The 22,948-nt window shown below is 38.3% G+C and overlaps 1 protein-coding gene across 3 annotated transcripts in view; it reads left to right on the top strand.

Annotated features, from left to right (window-relative positions):
* Positions 1–22,948, top strand: part of MICU1 (mitochondrial calcium uptake 1) — a 224,005-nt gene that overhangs the window by 175,712 nt on the left and 25,345 nt on the right. For all 3 annotated transcript variants that reach the window (XM_055535443.1, XM_055535436.1, XM_055535453.1), the window contains 2 exons: positions 4,746–4,883; positions 20,439–20,547. In XM_055535443.1, coding sequence (XP_055391418.1) covers positions 4,746–4,883; positions 20,439–20,547 — 247 coding nt within the window. The remainder of the gene's footprint in view (positions 1–4,745; positions 4,884–20,438; positions 20,548–22,948) is intronic.

Genomic DNA, 22,948 nt, shown 5'->3' with positions numbered 1-22,948 from the left:
CTCTAGATTCACCCATATTACTGTAAATGACTGTATTTCATTCTTTTTATGGCTGAGTAGTATTCCATTGCATATATGTTTATATATATACTGCATCTTCTTAATTCAGTCATCTGTTGATGGCACTTGAGTTCCTTCCATGTCTTGGTTATTGTAAATAGTGCTGGTATGAACATCGGGGTGCATGTGTCTTTTGAATTAGTGTTTTCATTTTTTTCAGATAGATATACCTAGGAGTTGAATTGATGGGTCATATAGTGGTTCTATTTTTAGTTTTTTAATGAACTTCCTTACTGTTTTCTGTAGTGACCTGCTGTCAGGAAGCATTTAACAGGAGGCTTCCTGTGTGCTGTTTTGTATCTGTCATGAATCGTTTGTCCCTTAGTAATTCCTGAATATTCAGGAATTAAGTGGAGTAGCAAACTACTCCCTGGGGCTTAGAAATGCATGCATTTCCTTCGTTAGTTTTTCCATACAGTGATAAGTAACTATTTATGACCCTCTTCCTTTTTATGACCCATACTGTAAAAGTGATTATTTACAACCCTCTCTCTTTCATATGGATGACCTCATGTTTCCTTGATAACTTGTAAGTTTTGATTTTATCTCTGCTGAAAATAGCTACCTTGTAAGACAGTATAAATACTCACACAATGTTGAATAAAACACCTTTGCTCCATCAGAGCTTGGGTCCCCGTGTCCTCTCTCTCTCTCTCTCTCTCTCCCTCCCTCCCTCCCTCTCTCTCTCCCTCTCTCAGGCTATTTCTCTGGAGCGCAGAAGCCCACTGGGCTCACTTTCTTGCCCAGGCTAATGAGACCATCTCAAGAAGGTACTCTGTGCCTTCACCCCATCGAGAGGGTGCCAGGTGCCTTCATGAATAGCACAAGCCCCGTGTCAGGAGCTTTATTGGTTTTCTGCGTAAACCAAGGAATATCAGCCTCTTTCTCTCTCTTTTACTTTCCTATCGTCGACTCTGGACCACCAGGTTCCGGTCTATTAAAGGACCTCAACAGCCTGCCCCAATTTACATTTGCACCAGCAGTATAGGAAGAGAGTTCCCTTTTCTCCATATCTTCGCCACCATTTATTTGTAAACTTTTTGATGATAGACAATCTGACAGGTGTGACGTGATACCTCATTGTGGTTTTGATTTACACATTTCTTTAATAATTAATGATATAGAGTATCTTTTCTTGTGCCTGTTAGCCATCTGTATTTCTTCTTTGGAAAAATGGCTATTCAGGTCTTCTGCCCATTTTCTGATGGGGTTTTTTTGATACTGACTTGTATAGGCTCTTGTATGTTTTGGATATGAACCCCTTCTCATTATTTACAAATATTTTCTTCCATCCCATAGGTTGTCTTTTTGTTTTGTCGATGGTTCCTTTGCTGAGCAAAAACTTGTAAGTTTAATTAGGTCCCATTTGTTTATTTTTTTATGTTATTTCTTTTTAATTTCATTTTTAATGTTATTTCTTTTTATGTTATTTTTTGTCTTAGAAGACTGATGCAAGGAAATACTGCTACAATTTATGTCAAACTTTTTTTCTGGGAGTTTTATGGTTTCAGGTTTTATGTTTAGATCTTTAAACCATCTTGAATTTGTTTTTATATGTGGAATGTTTTATATATGATAGGAGGGAATTTTCTAATCTCATTGTTTTCTATGTTTTTCCAGTTTTCCCAGCACCACTTATTGAAGGAATAGTCTTTTCTCCATTGTGTTTTCTTATCCCTGTGTCATATTAGTTAACCCCAGGGTGTGTGGGTTTATTTCTGGGCTCTTTTGTTCCACTCATCTTTATATCTGGTTTCATGCCAGTACCATGCTGTTTCTATTACTGTAGCTTTGTTAATACAGTCTGAAGGAGCAGAGAAAATTGTGGGTGGTACCCTGGAACACACATATTCTGTGCCACAGGATCAAATAGAATGGAATTTCTTAATTGTCCTACTGAAGTGGAACTTAAGAGGCTTTATCAATATCTGATAAATAAAATACAAGCCAATCATTTGAATTGCTTCCAGATGTATAATTAGAAGCTTTCTACACTGTGATAATTTTGTAATAATCTATCTTTCCCCAAAGACCCTCTCATGACCTTGAGGATTATATTCATGTGGTGCCACATGATGTCAAGCTATTGCCCTTGAAAATGTAGCCCTAATTCAGGTCCTTGAGAAACTACACTTGAAGCTCCCTGGCCTAGTAGGTCTTTAGTGCTGCTCCAAATCTAACTATAGAGAAGGTAGTGAACTCTGAAGTGGGCTATACTGCTTGGAGCTGAGTTTTACAGTTTTTAGGCTTCCCTGGTGGCTCAGACAGTACAGAATCTGCCTGCAGTGTGGGACACCTGGGTTCGATCCCTGGGTTGGGAAGATCCACTGGAGAAGGGAACAGCTACCCACTCCAGTTTTCTGGCCTGTAGAATTCCATGGATAGAGGAGCCTGGCAGGCAACAGTCCATGCAAAGAGTCGGACACTTTCACTTTCACTCCCTTTCACGTTCCAACCACATCAAAATATCAACAATAATAATAATGATAGAAAAAGACAAGTCTCTGTTTTCAAAGAACATTAATAAAAATGCTAATTTGAGCACTGGAATTGTTACTTGGGGATCTCCACTGGAAATTTTCTTTACTGCTTTGAGACGTGGCAGAGGTGAGGTTTATGCCCCTGTGGAGAGCAGATGAATGCAGGCTTTCATAAGCCTGAGCACACTGCTGCTGCTGCCAACACTGTAAAAAGAGACATTGCAACCTTGAATCTATCTTGTGGGATAAAACTTAACTCATCTAATTAAAATTTATGGGATTTCTCTACAACTGTGAAATCTCCCAGATAAAGGTAAAATGAACACCCTAAATAGTGGAAGCCTAGGAGAGCAGGGATGGCAGCTTTGTTTCACTTGCCTTAAAGAACCCCAACTTTGGCGCGGGTATCACATGTCATTGAAAATCTGATTTAAACATTGCAGAAAGTATGTTCATTTGCAAAAAAATTTTATCAGTCCTCCATTTTTGTTTCAGGGTAGTTAATTGAATCATAAGTCAAACTTAAATCCTGAAAACTTTGGGTATTGTCAAAAATTAATCAGCTCTGTAGAAGTGATGGTGTGGCAAACATGAAATACTGAGTGGTTGAGTTAAAAACGAGGCTTTTGCTTAGTATTGCTGATGCTGATTTCTATGGAACGAGTTTTGCTTCTCACTCAAATATGACTAAGCACTCTTGCTTTATAAGTTTATCCAAAACAACATATTGCTATCCTATAGGATGAATATGTACTAGTGTTTAGAAGGAGGAAATAGTATGTTGTTGAGATAACAGTCTGTGGGTCCAGACAGAGCCACATATGACTCCCAGCTCTAACTTCATCTACCTCAGTTTTCTCAACTGTAAAATGGAGCTGATAATATCTACTCCATAGGATTGTTATAGCAATTAAATGAAAGATTGTATGAGTGAAGTACCTGGTTCATAGTACACTACCAGCAAATGATTGCTGTTGTTAAAAAGTAATTCTTGTGTCTTGCTCACTGACATAGTCTGACCAATGAGGAGACAAAGTGTATATTGATTTACCAAACTAAGCAAGGAAATAAAAACTGAGAGAGACTTTCACCCTTAACTATATACTTCCTTATTTTATGTCTTACATGTAAACCTTATCTTGTTACTAGATGGTAAAGTTCCTAAGGACAGAAACTGAATCTTCTTCTTTACTGTACCCTACAGTGACTAACAGTGCTAGATAACTAGTAGACATTCAGGAAATGTTTGTTGACTTGATCTTACTTAGCAATGTCCTATGTCTATATATAACCCTCTTAGGAGAATAAGATTTTGCCCTACCATGTAGGAATCTGAAAGTTTCTTTGTAACTGTTATTTTCCATAAAACCATGGGGAAATTTTACCATGTTAAAATCATTTTGCATTCTAATTGGTTTCTAGGCCCATGTTTGCCATTTTATTAATAGGCATTTACATATTATTAACACTGCAGCTGGTATTGAGATCACTTCTCTCTGTTTTTAAATGACAATCTTAGTTTTCTGATATTACTTAGATTAGCTCGAAGTTTTTTGTGCTTAGCCTTTCTGTCTGCATATTTAAATATGCGTAATGATTTTTTGTAGTTTTGTGGTAAGTATGCATGTCTAATTGAGGCATCGTACGCCCTATACATTTTTTTTTCAAGTTCTGTTGATGTTCTAACATTTGATTACCATTTGGGGGGAAACTGGAAAACACATTGCTCTTCTTTGAAATTTTTAAAGGTCTGTATAACAACATTAAGTACAGATCAAGGAACTGGTATGTACAATTGATCAAATTTATAATAATTAACTTTTAAGAAGTTTTCTCTGAGTAAAAGAGATGTGGATGATCCAGAGAGCACTTATTACTAATAATATTACTGATGAGTTTGAATGGAGATTTAACATGGTTTTTATTCTCACAAGGAAGTTCCTGATCTAGAAGATAAAGGAAATGTTATAGCAGCTGTTTTATTGGTGAGAAAATTGACTCCTAGAGTAGTTGGGTAACTTAGTGGCAGATCTGGAATACCCAAATATTCTGTTCCTAATTTTTTAAAATCTTGGTGAGAATTATAGTTCAAAATATGATCCCAGCCATTAGTTGTTCTCAGAATCCAACAGTTGATCATTCCACATCCCATGTCAAAATACTTTCCATTTGACCTCATGAACACTCTTTCTGTTCACTTTTCAGTTTGAACGCCATGACCCTGTGGATGGGAGAATCACCGAGAGGCAGTTTGGTGGCATGCTGCTGGCTTACAGTGGAGTGCAGTCCAAGAAGCTGACTGCCATGCAGAAGCAGCTCAAGAAGCACTTCAAAGAGGGAAAGGTAGGTATCTTTGCCTAGAGGAACCCATGAGAGCATATTGTTACTGCAAAGGTACTAACATAATGAGAGTGTACTAGTAACTAATTATGACTAATTTATTTCTGGTACTTTAAAAAAAAAAAAAAGCAGTTTGTGAAGGAGAAGGGATAGCCTCGAATGACCCTAGGTTTTTTTGTTCAGATCACAATGTGACCATGAACTGAAATAGTGAATTGAAAGAGAGAGACTGGTTCACCAGGGGAGATATAGAGTTCACTTGTAGATATCTTCAGTTTAAGGTGCCTGGGGACACCCAAGTAGAGATGGTTAGCCAGCAGTTGAATATTCAAATCTATTTTAGAGGACTGAGCTGGGTTTGGGAATCATCAACACACTATTAGAATTAAAATCATGAAGATTGATGAAGTTATCCAAAGAGAATATTATATAGAAAAGAACCATGAGCCAAGGGCAAGATCAAGTGGAACACTAACATTTAAGCAGTTCCAGAATGAAATCTTGAGGAAATGGTTAGAGGAGTACCTAGAGAAAGTATTGAAATCAAAGCCTATTGAAATCAAAGCCAGGGAAGAAGAGGGTTCAAAAACTAAGGGATCTACGGTGTCCCATGGGAAAGAGAGGGTCCAGTAAAATAAAATGATAAATACCTGTTGGTTTTGGTGAAATGGTGACGTTTGGGAGAGTTGTTTTATTACAGTGGTCCAATTGGAAGGCATATTAAACAGAAAGTGAGGAAGTTGAAAAAAGGAAGGAAGAAGAAAGAGGGAGCGTCCAGAAAGAAGGAAATAGCATATGTTTAAAACTCTGAGGCAGTAGTATATTAACTCTGCTTGGGTTTCTATAGCAAAATACTATAGACGGGATGGCTTAAAAAACAGAAATTTGTTTTCTCACTGTTCTGGAGGTTAGAAGTCTGTTATCAATGTGTCAGCAAATTGGGTTTCTAATGAAAGCTTTCTTCCTGTCCTTTAGACAGCCACTTTCTTGCTCTGTCTTCACATTAGCTTTCCTTAGTGTTTATACAGAGAGAGAACGTGCTCTCTAATGTGTCTTCTTATAAGGACACTAATCCTATCTGATTGGGGCCCCAGCATTGTGACCTCATTTAACCTTAATTATTTTTTTAGAGGCCTGATCTCCTAATACAGCCACAGTGGGGGTTAAGGCTTCAGTGTATTAAGTTTCAGGGGTGAGATGACACAAACATTCACTCCATAACAAGCAGGAAAGACGAATCTGGCATGTGTAAGGAGCTAAACCGGGATTATTGTGGTTGTCAAATACTAACAAAGAGGAGAATGGCCTGAGATGAGGTCTGAGAGGAAGATGGGGGCAAGAACCTGCAAGACCTTGTAGGCATGGAATGAGTTGGGGTTTTACTCACAGTGCAATGAGAAACTATTAAAGAGTTGTGAGCAGAGAAATAGTGTGGTTGTGTGTATGTTTAAAGAGACAACTCTGGATGCTTTATGAAGAATAGTTTGGAAAGGAGCAAGCATAGAAGCAAAAGACTGAGACTAAGATTATTAGAGATTGCAGGAGGAGATGAATGGGGCTTTTTCGAGCAGCATGAGATTGGAGACCATGGGTTTGTGGTGACGCTAGTCAGCACTGCTCTGTGAGAGCCTTCAGAGCTGTGCCTGGTACAGGAAGAAGCAGATGGTAGAACTGAGTCAGTGTCTGGGGTTTTCTAGGCAGTGGATGAACAAATTGAACCAAAAACTAGTAAAGAGGCCAGATCTTTTAAAGATCATGTACACACTCACAGAGACACAAATACACAAACACACACAGCAATGCAAGGGCTAGACCCCAGATCTCATTCTCAACCCAATACCCTTCCCACATGACAACAATTACCACTTAGCCATGCCTGAAAAATTGACCTAACATTAAACATGTTCCATGAGGGATTGCTAAGGTAGTGTGATATAGTAGACATGGAGCTAGAAGACTTGAGTTCAAGTCCTGCCTGAGAAGTTTCTGTGGACATTGGATAGATCACTTAACTGGCCTCGTAAACTAAGACCCTTGTCCTCTATGCCGGCTCTAAACTTTAAAGACTCAGTAAGAAATAGAATTGCCTGGGCTTATTTCCATTTTCTTAATCTTTGTGCAGGAAATCTTGCTTGAATAGCATCACTCCCAAGTTGGTGGAAAGCAATTCTTATCAGCTAGAGTTTTTCCGCCATACCTTGGGTGTTGAAAAGCTGCAAGGACCTCTGAACAGGCTGTGGACTGCAACTGAGAGCAGGCTGGATTCTGAGAGAGAGTGTCAGCTTCTCTGAGCAGTCCAGCCAGTCTGAAGGTGTTCTCTTGGCTATGAAGGAAGACTCCTTAACAGAAAGTGACAGAGGACAATGCTTCTCTCCTAAAGAGAACTCCTATATTACCTAGTACACAGCTCATATCTATTGGAAGTTATAATTTCAGAAAGTTGATCACAAATATCTAGGTGAATTTTGTAGGGAACGCACCTTTCTGTTGACCAGACCCTTTTTTAATGTTTTGGCTGCACCACACAGCATACACTCCCACCAGGGATCGAACCTGCAATGCCCCACCCCTATCCCTGCATTGGAAGCATGGAGTCCTAACCACTGAACCACCAGAGAGATCCCTGACCAAACTGATTTTTAAAGTTTTGGTCCTGGCATTGATTTGACTTTAAAATAATTTTCTATCACTCCCCAAGTCTCTCAGTGGTAAAGAATCAGCCTGCCAGTGCAGGAGACACAGGTTTTGTCCTTGGGTCAGAAAGATCCCCTGAAGAAGGAAATGGCAACCCACTTTAGTATTCTTGCCTGAAAAATCCCATGGACCAGAGGATCCGTGTGGGCTACAGTCCATGGGGTTGCAAATGAGTCGGACACCACTTGGCAACTAAACAACATTATCTATCATTATAGGTCAATTCATGTTTTGATATGAATTTATATTTAAAAGCAATAAATTGGGTGTTGGAGACATCTCCCTTGAAGAAATAAAGTATTCTAGCTTTGGCAGGAGTTAATTTAGGACCCAAAGACCTTGCAAAAAAGCCCTGAAGTGAAAAGACAAATTTTGTCAGGTGATAAAAATCTGGGGTGCTAAATTATTTCTGGCCCAGAATTTCTAGCCTGCTTTAGAAAGGAGATGGAGATTGATTGTACTCTCATGTTGGTTAAATAATTTGTGAACATAGCAATTAACTAAAATGAGAGTTAATGAAGGGCCTTTCCTCCTAAGGTTACCAGTCCATCTCTCTGGGACCATTTCCCATTATAGAGGAATGACTATCTGATTTCTAATTGCTTCCTTTGTTCCACTCTGGATTTGTTAACATGAAAATGTAAGTTTTCATTTGGCACATGTTAATCACTTTCTGTGTGGGGTTCTGTACAAAATTTCAAACCAGAACTAAAAGACTGAAGGTCCTAGTGGTGATATTAAATAAATATTTGCATATTAGTGACCATGCAGTGCTTCACAGCCATTTTTATTTTTTGTGTTTCTAACAGCTTTGCTAGATCTCATTTTGCCTTTGAGAATATAGAGACACAGAAGAAGAGAAATTAATGATCTGCCCACAATCTGGACTAAAATCTGAGGTTTCCTATTACAGATCTTGTCCCTTCTCTAACAAAATTCTGTTTTTCCTGACCATACTCTTCCTCTAACGCAGTTCTCTGGACCTGGTTTTCCAGTAGGCTCACTTGGGGAACTTTTCAGAAATGTGGTTGTTGAGACCCTCTTCAAATCAACTAAATCAGAAGCTCAGTGGGTGGGTCCAGGCATCAGCAGTGCTTAAAAGTCTCCCCAGGTGATTCTAATGTACAGTGAAGCTTGCCACAACCACTGGGCTGGAAAAGTCTGCTTCATCAGTGTCTCTAGTTCTGTCCCTGGGTAATAGCTGGAGGAACTGGGGAGCCTACCATGCCCGGAAAAATGACTCTGTTCATGCTGAATAACCACCATGTTTCTTATTTAACAAAGGCAGATTTTTCTTTTCTTTCTTTTTTTGTTTTGTGGAAAACATGTTTTGTTTCAGCTTTGTTTTCAAGATTAGTCTCTAACCTCTATCAGATTTTCCCCATTCCCCTCACTGTCTTTTTTTTCTGTGAATTTTTCTTCTAGGTCAAATGTGACTCAAAATGTTTTAAAACTTTCCATCCTTCAAATTACCTTCTTCTCCTCATTAAAGGAAAGAGTTTCCTGAGACTTCATAGGTGTAATTCACAGTGTTGGTTCTCTATGGTTAAGAGTGCAGACACCACAAGCTTTAATAATTTAGTAAATCCACTCAAGAATGAATTGAAAGTTACAGTTCAGTGGCAGACATTGCTACATTCAAAACCAGGTACTGTAGGATAAAAGATAAAGCCATCACCTATCCTCAAGAAATATGTAGTCTGTAATAGTCTAATAAAACATATATCTATGCGAAGAATGATCTAATTTCATATCAATATTTATTGAGCACCCATGTGCCAGGCACCTTCTAAATATTGGGAATACAAGAATGAGCAAAACCAGCTGTCTGTTCTCATAGTGGAGGAAGACATAATAAATAATTATAATACAACCCACTCAACTTTGAGCCTCTTAAAAGCACCGTCTTACTCATCTTTGCCATCCTCTGTATGATGTCTCACAGGCAGTTGTTTATCAGATGCATTGATGAATGTATAGTATGTACCCTCATAAAGATATAATAAAACTATTAGGTTATTTACTTTTCTTGTTTTCTGTGGATAATATTCATGTGATCTCTTCTGTTCACATATTCTCTCAGATGCTTGACAGTTGAGCCCACATTGTGGTCTTCATAAGATGTCAGATTCTAGAAACATTGATCCCAGAACCTTTGAGAAACTCTAACCCCAATTATTGGGTGTCCACCAAAACCACTATGTAGTATAGCACCCAAGTGTGGCCATTAAACTTAAAAGGTTAGAATTCTACTTCCTTGATTTGCTTTGTGTTACTGATTACCTTTGAAACCTGTACCTCCCTCAAAAGAGTACTAAGCTGTGAGTTACTATTCAGAGATTTAATTTTATTTTTCCACCTATTTTATTTTCAGTTCTCCCCACCCCCAATACAATTAGGTCATATACCTCAGCCTTTTCCTTATTTCCTATCCCTCAAGACCCTATACAAACCAGAGAAGAGAATATATCTCAGAGCATAACTGAGTAAATTCATTACTACTAGTTTTGCAGTAATGAGCCTGACAGCTTATTCGGGACTTTGACCTATCGTTTCAGTTCAGTTTAGTCACTCAGTCGTGTCCAGCTCTTTGCGACCCCATGGACTGCAGCACGGCAGACCTCCCTGTCCATCACCAACTCCTGGAGTCCACCCAAACTCAAGTCTATTGAGTCGGTGATGCATCATCCAACCATCTCATTCTCTGTCGTCCTGTTCTCCGCCTGCCCTCAGTCTTTCCTAGCATCAGGGTCTCTTCAAATAAGTCAGCTCTTGGCATCAGGTGGCCAAAGTATTGGAGTTTCAGCTTCAACATCAGTCCTTCCAATGAACACTCAGGACTGATCTCCTTTAGAATGGACTGGTTGGATCTCCTTGCAGTCCAAGGGACTCTCAAGAGTCTCTCTAACACCATAGTTCAAAAGCAATTCTTCAGTGCTCAACTTCCTTTATGGTCCAACTCTCACATCCATACATGGCTACTGGAAAAACCATAGCCTTGACTAGACGGACCTTTGTTGACAAAGTAATGTCTCTGCTTTTTAATATGCTGTCTAGGTTGGCCATAACTTTCCTTCCAAAAAGTAAGCGTCTTTTAATTTCATGGCTGCAGTCACCATCTGTAGTGATTTTGGAGCCCCAAAAAATAAAGTCTGACACTGTTTCCACTGTTTCCCCATCTGTTTGCCATGAAGTGATGGTACAAGATGCCATGATCTTAGTTTTCTGAATGTTGAGCTTTAAGCCAACTCTTTCACTCTCCTCTTTTGCTTTCATCAAGAGGCTTTTTAGTTCTTCTTCACTTTCTGCCATAAGGGTGGTGTCATCTGCATATGTGAAGTTATTGATATTTCTCCCAGCAACTTCGATTCCAGCTTGTGCTTCATCCAGCCCAGCATTTCTCATGATGTACTCTGCATATAAGTTAAATAAGCAGGGTGACAATATACAGCCTTGATGTACTCCTTTTCTTATTTGGAACCAGTCTGTTGTTCCATGTCCAGTTCTAACTGTTGCTTCCTGACCTGCATACAGGTTTCTCAAGAGGCAGGTCAGGTGGTCTGGTATTCCCATCTCTTTCAGAATTTTCCACAGTTTATTGTGATCATCACAGTCAAAGGCTTTGCCATAGTCAATAAAGCAGAAATAGATGTTTTTCTGAAACTCTCTTGCTTTTTCAGTGATCCAGCAGATGTTGGCAATTTGATCTCTGGTTCCTCTGCCTTTTCTAAAACCAGCTTGAACATCTGGAAGTTCATGGTTCATGTATTGCTGAAGCCTGGCTTGGAGAATTTTGAGCATTACTTTACTAGAGTGTGAGATGAGTACAATTGTGTGGTAGTTTGAGCATTCTTTGGCATTGCCTTTCTTTAGGATTGGAATGAAAACGGACCTTTTCCAGTCCTGTGGCCACTGCTGAGTTTTCCAAATTTGCTGGCATATTGAGTGCAGCACTTTAACAGCATCATCTTTCAGGATTTGAAATAGCTCATCTGGAATTCCATCACCTCCACTAGCTTTGTTTGTAGTGATGCTTCCTAAGGCCCACTTGACTTCACATCCCAGGATGTCTGGCTCTAGGTGAGTGATCACACCATTGTGACTCTCTGGGTCATGAAGATCTTTTTTGTACAGTTCTGTGTATTCTTGCCACCTCTTTTTAATGTCTTCTGCTTCTATTAGGTCCATACCATTTCTGTCCTTTATCGAGCCCATCTTTGCATGAAATGTTCCTTGGTATCTCTGATTTTCTTGAAGAGATCTCTAGTCTTTCCCATTCTATTATTTTCCTCTATTTCTTTGCACTGATCACTGAGGAAGGCTTTCTTGTCTCTCCTTGCTATTCTTTGGAACTCTGCATTCAAATGGGTATATCTTTGCTTTTCTCCTTTGCTTTTCACTTCTCTTCTTTTCACAGCTATTTGTAAGGCCTCCTTACTTTTCCGCGGGGATGGTCTTGGTCCTTGTCGCCTATACAATGTCATGAACCTCCGTCCGTAGTTCATCAGGCACTCTGTCTATCAGATCTAATTCCTTAATCTATTTCTCACTTCCACTGTATAATCGTAAAGGATTTGATTTAGGTCATACCTGAATGGTCTAGTGGTTTACTGAGTACTTTCTATGTACAAGACATTTATTTGTCTTCTCCCTAATTATCACGTCCTGCTCTGTGGGTAGGATCCCCATTTTTGAGATGAAAAATGCTTTTTCTGAACCTTTGTTATTTGTCTGAGAACACACAGTGTCTTACGAGGTGGCACTAGGATTCAAAGCCAGGCTATCTCATTCCAGGGTCCATAATCATCCTACTGATGAATCTGTTTATTGTCACTGTTCTCTATGATTTGAATAAGCAGACGAGTTTGGAGTAAACAAGAAAAACAATGTTACTAGACCATAGTGTATCTCTTAGTGAGATAGCTAAAAAGGTAAATTACAGGACCAGATTATAGAAGACCTTGTATACTACACTAAGAAGTTTGGGGGTTTCCAGTTGACACTGGGTATCACTGATATTTTGTCAACAGTAGGAATGAACATATAAAGAAAAGTGATGTTTCAGGACATTTAGATTCTTAAAGAAATGTAACTAATAGAAATGGTGTAACTTCCCCCTACTGCCAGGCACCAACCAGTTGAAGAAACCTCTGGGCTTCACAATGGGGCGATGCTTTGTTGGAGCAAGACAAGCATAGTAACACCTCTGAAAGGGTACCCACTTGTTGGCAGTGACCACGTGGAGGGTGGGAGACTAGATGACAAGGGTAGAGGAAGAATTACTTTGTACTGTACAAAATATATTACCTAGTATAAAAATAATGTAAATGTTTTTTAAAACTAACCAGAAAAATTGAGCAGATAATAGATTGGTAAGAAGCATAGCATATAAGAAAGAAGGAAGGAGACTGTTCCTTTTTTTTAATGGGCCATAGAGGGAACTCAGGCAGTTGGGTTGATTATTGGCAGATGGATTTACTATGACCAGTTAAAAGAGAACACAAGAGAATCAGCATTACAGTGTGTCTATTACCACCCATGGCCTCTCAATATGAGATACTGAATTTACAGCTGACTCCAGAGGAAGCCAAATTTTCCTTCCTTCTCTTCTCATTCTACTATAACTGCCTTTTATTTTTTAACAGTTTTATTGAGGTGTAATTTATATATCATAAATTATATATAAATTAAGTGAACAATTCAACCATGAATGATTTTTTGTAAAGAGACACCCATCAATGATTTTTAGCAAATTTAGTAAATTTGCAGTCATACTGTAATATCTAATTTTAGAAGATTTCCATCACCCCAAAAAAGAGCCCTCATGCTAGTTTATAGTCAATACCCATTTCCGCCCAAGTCCCACACAACCATAAATCTTCCTTTTGTCTCTATAGACTTGCCTTTTATGGAAATTTCATATAAATGCATTCATATAATAATGTAGTCTTGTGTCTGGCTTCTTTTACTTATATTTTTAGATTTATCCATGCATACACTAGAATACTATTTACTATCCATACAGTGGAATTATTGTTCAGTCACTCAGTCATGTCCAACTCTTTGCAACCCTATGAGCTGCAGCATGCCAGGCTTCCCTGTCCTTCACCATCTCCCCAAACTCATCTTCATTGAGTTGGTGATGCCATCCAACCATATCTTCCTCCATCATCCCCTTCTCCTGCTTTCAGTCTTCCCCAGCATCAGGGTCTTTTCCATTGAGTCAGCTCTTTGCATCAGTTGGCCAAAGTATTGAAGCTTCAGCTTCAGTGTCAGTCCGTCCAGTAAATTTTCAGGATTTAGGATTGACTGGTTTGATCTCCTTGCAATCCAGGGGACTGGATTGGAGTCTTCTCCAACATCATATAGTTCAAAAGCATCAATTCTTTGGCATTCAGCCTTCTTTATGGTCCGACTCTCACATCTGTACATGACTACTGGAAATGCCACAGCTTTGACTAGACAGACATTTGTTGGCAAAGTAATGTCTCTGCTTTACTATACAATGGAAGACTATTTACTATCCATGCAATGGAATACTATTTACTCTTCAGAAGTACTGTTTACTATTCAGTATAAACTACATACTAATGCTTTATAACTTTTTATTACTGAATAGTAAATAATATTCCACTGTATAGATATTTATATCTTGTTTCTGCCATCACCAGGGCTTCCCTGGTGGCTCAGAGGATAAAGCGTCTGCTTGCAATGCAGGAGACCCGGGTTCGATCCTTGGGTTGGGAAGATCCCCTGGAGAAGGAAGTGGCAATCCAGTCCAGTATTCTTCCCTGGAGAATCCCATGGACAGAGGAGCCTGGTGGGCTACAGTCCACAGGGTCACAAAGAGTCGAACATGACTGAGCGACTTCACTCACTCACTCTGCCATCACCAGTTGATGAACATTTGAATTGTTTCCAAATTGAGGCTGGTATAAACATTTACATACAAATCTCGGATGTGCATCTATGTCTTTACGTCTCTTAAGGAGATTCCTAGGAGTGGCTAGCTGGGTCATATAGTAAAATTTTGTGAAACGTCCTTTTTAAGAAATTTGCCATACTGTTTTCCAAAGTGGGCGTACCACGTTGCATTCCACAGCAATGCATGAATTCATTTTCTCCATATCCTCACTAAAAGTTGTTATTATCTGTCTTTTTGATTAGTCATCCTAATAGATATATAGTGATATCTCATTGTGATTTTAGTTTGTATTTCTCTAATGAATGATGATCTGAAGCATTGTTTCATGTACTCTTTAGCCATTCATATATCTTATTTGGAAGATGTCTGTTCAAGTCTTTCTTTAATTGGGTTATTATTATCTCATTGAGTTGTAAGAGTTCTTTATATAATTCTGGGTACAAATTCTTTATCAGATATATGATTTTTAAATATTTTCCCCAGTCTGTGATTTGTCTGTTTTCTCAGTATTTTGAAGCACAAAATTTTTAACCTTGATAAAATCTATCAAATTTTTTTCTGTTGATGGATTGTGTTTTTGGTGTCATATCTTAAGAACTCTGCCTTACCCAAGGTCATAAAGATTTTCTGTTTTTTTCCTGAACATTTTATCAGTTGCTTTTAATTTTGAAAGACAATTCTGTCTGCTTGTTTAACAACTTCTCTAATGTTAAATTCACTTTAAAACAACATAAAGAAATACTTCTATTTAGAGTCAAAGTACTATTAATTTTATTTATATTTTTAGTCCAGTCATACAAGTTCTTTCAGTTGGTTTGTTGAAAATCTGGTCACAGAATAAAATAACTCCTGCTTCTTCTACTTCCCCATAGTATATTTTTTTAAAATCCATTTGATGCCAAGCCTAAGAGAAGGGTATTTCCTTTTGACTACTATGTCTGCAGTTCAAGTCACCCAACAAAAGATTGTGCTTAAGCTATAGCCTTCTAAGTCCAGCAACTCAACTTTCAAAAAGCCTGTCTTTGCATTTTCTATCCACAAACCATGTTGCACTCTTATTCTAGCTTTATGCTAATAAATCTCTGGACTTTTTACTGAGGTAGTTACCAAGAAATAATAATTTTGTGAATAGCATCACCTTTTCTTTAAGGAGGCCTATGAAAATTTTAAGCCCTATAAGACCCAAGACTCATGTCCAAAGCAATTTTATTTTCCTCACTGTTCCTAGTAGAGTGCTAAGTGGTTAGTAAGTGCTCAATAAAAATTTTTATTATATTTATGTAGTAAAAGGCAAAATGTTGCATATTTTTATTTAATAATGGCTTAATATGATTTATATTCCACTGTTTTTCTGTCATCAAATGAATAATCACTCAATTTAGATTTTTCTGTTCTCTAATAATTCTCAATGTAAGCACTGTCGTCTTTAATGTTTCACAGTAAATTAACTAACACACATTAGAGGTTGCCCTTTCAGTTTTAGGAATTTATGTTAACCTTTTAGCCTTAAAAATCCTTTCATAAACTCAGACACCAGTGCTCCCCTACCCTGTGGAAATCCATATGTAAAATTTAAAAAGGAGAAAAGCTTTAGCATGTCTTTTTTTAAATTTACCATTAAAAATAAAGAACAAAATTTACCATTTTAACCATTTTTAAATGGTTTAATAGTACTAAATACATTCATACTGCTGTGCAACCAGAACCATCATTCATCTCCAGAACTTTTTCATCTTCCCAAACTGAAACTCCATACCATTAAACAATAATTCCTCATTATCCCCCTCCCCATTCCTGGAAACCACCATTCTATATCCTGTCTCTAGTAATTTAACTACTCTAGGTAATTCATATAAGTGGAATCATACAGTATTTGTCCTTTGTATTTTTTGTAATTTGTATTATTTCCCTTGACATAGTGTGTTCAGAGTTGTCCTTGTAGCATGTATCAGAACTTCTTTCCTTTTAAAGGCTGAATACTCTTCCATTAATGTCTTTTGATGGAAAGAGAAGATGATATTAGTGTATCCATTCGTAAGCAGATGATATAAAACCTGTGCTTCTGATCCAGTGGAATTCTCCTCATACTAAGCTATAGCCTAGTGCTTACATTAGTTAGCATATTGTAGCCTTTTTACAAGGAATGAATTCTGGGTGCTCTAAGTCAAGACCATGAGAATGACTTCAAGTTGAGAGGAAATTATTTAATATAGGCCTTCCAGTTCACCACCAAAGTTATAGAACTTGGTACATACTAGGTGCTCCGTAAATGTTTGAATGAATTTTTAAATATAGATGGACCACTGTTCATAATTTCCAAAAACTAGAAATAGCCCAAATAGAATAGTCACACAATGGAATAGTTACAGCAATAAAAGTGAATGAACTACAGACATACACTAAAGCATTAAAAAACATTAAAGACAGAAGCCGGAGACTTCCCTGGCAGTCCATTGCTTTCCTCCATGCTTCTAGTGCAGGGGATGCGGGTTCAATCCCTGCTCAGGGAACTAGGATCCTACATGCCATGTGGTGTGGCCAAATATATATGTGTGTGTGTATATATATATATATATATTTTTTTTTAAACAGAAACCATATAAAATAGAATACATACTGCATGGTTCCATTTATAAAATTCAAAAGTAGATATACTTAAACTCCTTAAACATATGTTAAAGGATGCATAAATAGATAGAAAAGCTGTTTTTTATGAAAGGCAAGGAAATGAATTTCCTAAAATTCAGAATGGTTTTTATCACGGAGAAGAGGCTCATGACTGTAAAGGGCCATTGTTGGGGAGGGGAGGGAGGCTCCTGGGATGCTGACAGTAATCTGCTTCTTGACCTGAATTGAGTTTTTATGGGTGTAAAACTTCATTTTACAGAATTTGCTCATTTGTACATTTATGTTTTACATACCTTTCTATTTGATCCTCATATTCCACAATTTTAAAATATTTAAAATCTGTGATTCTAAGGGGAAAAGCCAAGGGAATATATCTTGCAAAGATGGGCACAATAAAGGACAGAAACGGTATGGACCTAACAGAAGCTAAAGATATTAAGAAGAGATGGCAAGAATACACAGAAGAACTATACAAAAAGATCTTCATGACCCAGATAACCATGATGGTGTGATCACTCACATAGAACCAGACATCCTGGAGTGCAAAGTCAAGTGGGCCTTAGAAGCATCACTATGAACAAAGTTAGTGGAGGTGATGGAATCCCAGCTAAGCTATTTCATATCCTAAAAGATGATGCTTTAAAGTGCTGCACTCAGCATGCCAGCAAATTTGGAAAACTCAGCAGTGGCCACAGGACTGGAAAAGGTCAGTTTTCATTCCAATCCCAAAGAAAGGCAGTGCCAAAGAATGCTCAAACTACTGCACAATTACACTCATCTCACAAGCTAGCAAAATAATGCTCAAAATTCTCCATGCTAGGCTTCAACAATATATGAACCAAGAACTTAAGATGTTCAAGCTGGTTTTAGAAAAGGCAGAGGAACCAGAGATCAAATTGCCAACATTTATTGGATCATAGAAAAAGCAAGAGAGTTCCAGAAAAACATTTACTTCTGCTTCATTGACTACATTGACTACACTGAAGCCTTTGACTGAGTGGATCACAACAAACTGGAAAATTCTTAAAAAAAAAAAAAGAAAGAAATACCAGACCACCTTACCTGCCTCCTGAGAAATCTGTATGCAGGTCAAGAAGCAACAGTTAGAACCAGACATGGAACAATGGACTCATTCCATATTGGGAAAGGAGTACATCAAAGCTGTATATTGTCACCTTGTGGCATCATGCAAAATGCCAGGCTGGATGAAGCACAAACTGGAATCAAGATTGCCAGCAGAAATATCAATAACCTCAGGTATGCAGATGACACCACTCTAATGGCAGAAAGGGAAAAGGAACTAAAGAGCCTCTTGATGAAAGTGAAGAGAGTGAAAAAACTGGCTTAAAACTTAGCATTCAAAAAACTAAGATCATGGCATCTGGCCCCATCACTTCATGACAAATAGATGAGGAAGCAATGGAAACAGTGAGACTTTATTTTCTTGGGCCCCAAAAGAGGTGACTGCAGCCATGAAATAAAAGACTTGCTCCTTGGAAGAAAAGCTATGACCTAGACAGCAGAGATATTACTTTGCCAACAAACGTCCGTCTAGTCAAAGCTGTGGTTTTTCTAGTAGTCGTGTATGGATGTGAGAGTTGGACCATAAAAGAAAGCCGAGTGCCAAAGAATTGATGCTTTTGAACTGTGGTGTTGGAGAAGACTCTTGAAAGTCTCTTGGACTGCAAGGAGATCCAACCAGTCGATCCTAAAGGAAACCAGTCCTGAATATTCATTGGAGTGACTGATGCTGAAGCTGAAGCTCCAATACTTTGGGCACCTGATGTGAAAAACTAACTTCTTAGAAAAGACCCTGATGCTGGGAGATATTGAAGGCAAGAGGAGAAGGGGATGACAGATGATGAGATTGTTGGATGGCATCACCAGCTCGTTGGACTCGAGTTTGAGCAAGCTCTGGGAGTTGGTGATGGACAGGAAAGCCTGGCGTGCTGTTGTCCATGTTGTCACAAGGAGTTGGACATGACTGAGCAACTGAACTGAACTGAACTGAGGGGGAAAAACTAAGATTATATGACATAATCATACAGTATTTTAGCTCTTAGTTAGATTGATAAAGATATCATTGGCCAGTTTCCTGGTCCTACAGTGCCAGGAAAGTACTGTAGTCTATATTGTTTTCCTTTTTACTGAGTTACAGATATAAATTCCTAGGCTCTGTAGTTTGCATGCATGCTTAGTCATGTCCAACTCTGTGCAACTCCATGGACTGTACCCCACCTGGCTCCTCTGCCCAAGGTATTTTCCAGGCAAGAATACTAGGGCGGGTTGCCTTTTCCTACCCCAGGAGATCTTCCCAACCCAGGGATAGAACCCATGTCGCCTACGTCTTCTGACAACTGGATTCTTTACCATTGTGCCACCTGGAAAGCCCAGGCTCTGTAGTTTGGGGAAATGGAAATCGGAAGAGGAGCAGTACTGGGTAGAAACCTGTCAACATGTGCAGTCCATTAAGGACCTTATGCTTCATTAAAATGCATTAACCTCAGTGTCTTCCCAGTGTTACTTCTTTGAAATTGTATTCATTTCCGTCCCAGCATGATGTGTGAGAAATGGGAGGCAGGCAGATAGGACAGATCTTCCTCCCTCTAATCTCTCATTATCCAACTACTCTCTTGAGCCATCATAAAAGGTAGAATTAAAGATCAGCAAATCTTTGACTAGCTTTTGAAAAGAATTTCCTCATTCACAGAAATTTCATCAAATAAAATTTACATGGCCAATTGCTTTGTTGCTTCGTTAGTAGCTTTTAAATTGGTATAATGAACAACTTTCCCAGTTGCTTGGGTTCTGCTAAATTCTGAAACTATTCCCATGTATATCACTTACTTTGGTGATTCTTTAATTATCTTAAGCCTCAAAAAAGCTTGACTGGCCTATTGAGTAGGTTATTAAAATGAAAGTCCTAATGGGTCTTACTCGTTAAGATGTATAACAAACCAAGTGGCTACAGCTCATTTAGGGAGTGTCACAACAGATACTGTGGCTAATTGGAGGATATAGTTAGAAATATTTTGATTAAAGATATCCAGCCATCACTGTAAACAGCTTCATGTCACATTTTACATGTAAGGGGAAAGCAATTAGCTAGCATGCCTTTCTTAGAGTAAAATTCCAAAGTTTTGTTCCCCTGTTGTTTGTAAATTTGACATTCCTTGAGTAATTTGTTGAGTCTCTGCTCCAGACATAGCATAAATTTCTGATTTATAGGCATGAGTAACTGCCTAGTCTTCTGCATTTTATGCTGCTTTTTGCACAGGCTTTTGCCTTACTTATTGTTTTTCTTCTTTCAGGGGCTGACATTTCAGGAAGTGGAGAACTTCTTTACCTTCCTAAAGAATATTAATGATGTAGACACTGCATTGAGCTTTTACCATATGGCTGGGGCGTCTCTTGATAAAGGTAATGAAACCCAAAAGTGTTTTTCTGAAGCTATAAACAGTGAATCTGTAATCCATTAGGTGACTGCTGCTGCTAAGGCGCTTCAGTTGTGTCCGACTCTGTGCGACCCCATAGACGGCATAGACCCCATAGAGAAACCAAACTACTCCTTCCCAATAAAGAATGAATTAAAATGAACAGCAACTTTAGCTTCACATTATATATGTCATGACTCTGGCTCTGATAAGAGAACTTCCAAATTCCATGCATTGGTCCTCAGCTTAGATGTGTTTCTAAGACTAATCATTTAAAGATGGGCATCTGCCTTGACTATAACCCTTCCTTAACAGAAATGTGTGAATTTTTCTTGACATTGTTTTGATTTGCTTTGTTTTGGTGGCATTGCATGGGCCTCGCATTTCACCCTGAGAGGCCAAGTTCAGCAAATACATTTTCTTGAGCTAAACACTATAGTCAAGGCAGATGCCCGTCTTTAAATGATTAGTCTTAGAAACACATCTAAGCTGAGGACCAATGCATGGAATTTGGAAGTTCTCTTACCAGACAGAGCCAGAGTCATGACATATATAATGTGAAGCTAAAGTTGCTGTTCATTTTAATTCATTCTTTGTTGGGAAGGAATAGTTTGGTTTCTTTTTCGTGTTAGTTTTTGTGTTTTTCTTTAAAGATAAAATCATGAGTCTGAGAATGGCACCTCCACTTGCTTACTTCATACAAATTCAGTTCCAGTTTGTACAGGCAATGGGAGAGAGCCGAGCAATTGCAAGCAGTTTTTCCCAATATATGAAAAACTTCAAACATACACAACAGTTTAATTATTGAGAGAACATCCATATGTCCAGCTCAATTACCATTTTGCTATATTTCTCTGATAACTGTGCATATATTCATGCTTCTGTTTATCAGTCCCTCATTTTTTTTTGATGCAGAGTATGTTAGAGACATAAGTGTACGTCACTCCTAAGTACTTCAGCATGAATGTTAACTGAAGTTCAATAGTTGTTTACAGTTCCCTTGTGCCCTTTTGCAGTTAATTTCTGCCCCTAGTTATCAAGAGGCAACCTTAATTCTGCATATTTTTCCACCGTAGATTAATTTTGTTTGTTCTAGAACTTCATACAAATGGAATTATACCATGAACACTCAGTTTCCCTCAGCCTGTTTTTGAGATCCACCCATGTGGTTGCGCACACAGTAGTTTGTTTTGTTCCTTTTTTATGAATAGTAATCTATTGTATGACTATTCCAAAATTTGTTTATCCTTTCTTCTGTTGGGCACCTTAGCTGTTACCAGTTATTGGCTATCTTGAATTAAGCCACTATGAACATTCTTGTATTAATCTTTCTGAGGATACATATTTTCATTTTTCTTGGATAAATACCTAGGAGTATATTGCTGAGTTCAGAGAATGGTGAGTATTTCTTTTATTAAAAAAAAAAAAAAACCTTTCAGACACTTTTTCACAATGTATCTTTTATTTTTGTGATTCTGGAATGTGCATTAAAGTGTCTCATTGTATTTTTAATTTGTACTTCCCTGATGACTTCTGCTATTGAGCAGCTTTTTGTGTTCTCATCATTCAGATACCTTCTTTGGTGAAGTGTCTGTTCAGATCTTTTGCCCATTTTTATAAGTTGCTTGTCTTATTGAATTGGGGAAGTCCTTATTATGTTCTAATACAAATCCTATATCAGATATATATATTTTGTGAATAGTTTCCTAGTCTTGGCTTGCCTGTTCACTTTTCCATGAGGTCTTCTGAGTAGTGGAAATTCTTCTTTTTAATAAAGTTTAATTTATCAAATTTTTTGGTTATTACTTTCTCATCCTAATAAACCTTTGTGCTCGATTGTTCATTTGTGTCCAACTCTTTGCGGCCCCATAGCCCTCCAGACTCCTCTGCCCATGAAATTTTCCAGGCAAGAATGCTGGAGTAGGGTGCCATTTCCTAGTCCAGGGGATCTTCCCAACCCAGGGATCAGACCTGTGTCCCTGATGTCTCCTGCATAGGCAGGCATTCTTTACCACTAGCGCCACCTGGCAAGTCCACCAAACTGATAAGATATTCTCCTATATTTAATTTCTAAATATGGTGTGAAATAAAAGTCAGGATTTCTTTTTTCCACATGGATATTCAGTTGTACCAGCACTATTTGTTGAAAAAACCCTCCATTAGTTTGTTTTGGCACCTTTATCAAAAATCAGATGACCTTTTAAGTAGAGATCTATACATCTATATACCAATGGACTTCCCTGATAACTCAGTTGGTAAAGAATCCGCCTGCAATGCAGAAGACCCTGGTTCGATTCCTGGGTTGGGAAGATCTGCTGGAACAGGGATAGGCTACCCACTCCAGTATTCTTGAACTTCCCTTGTGGCTTAGCTGCTAAAGAATCCAC

Source organism: Bubalus kerabau, chromosome 1, assembly GCF_029407905.1.
Source record: "Bubalus kerabau isolate K-KA32 ecotype Philippines breed swamp buffalo chromosome 1, PCC_UOA_SB_1v2, whole genome shotgun sequence".
Lineage (NCBI taxonomy): Eukaryota > Metazoa > Chordata > Mammalia > Artiodactyla > Bovidae > Bubalus > Bubalus kerabau.
Note: the sequence above shows the minus strand (reverse complement) of the source record. Positions and strands in the feature narration are given on the sequence as shown.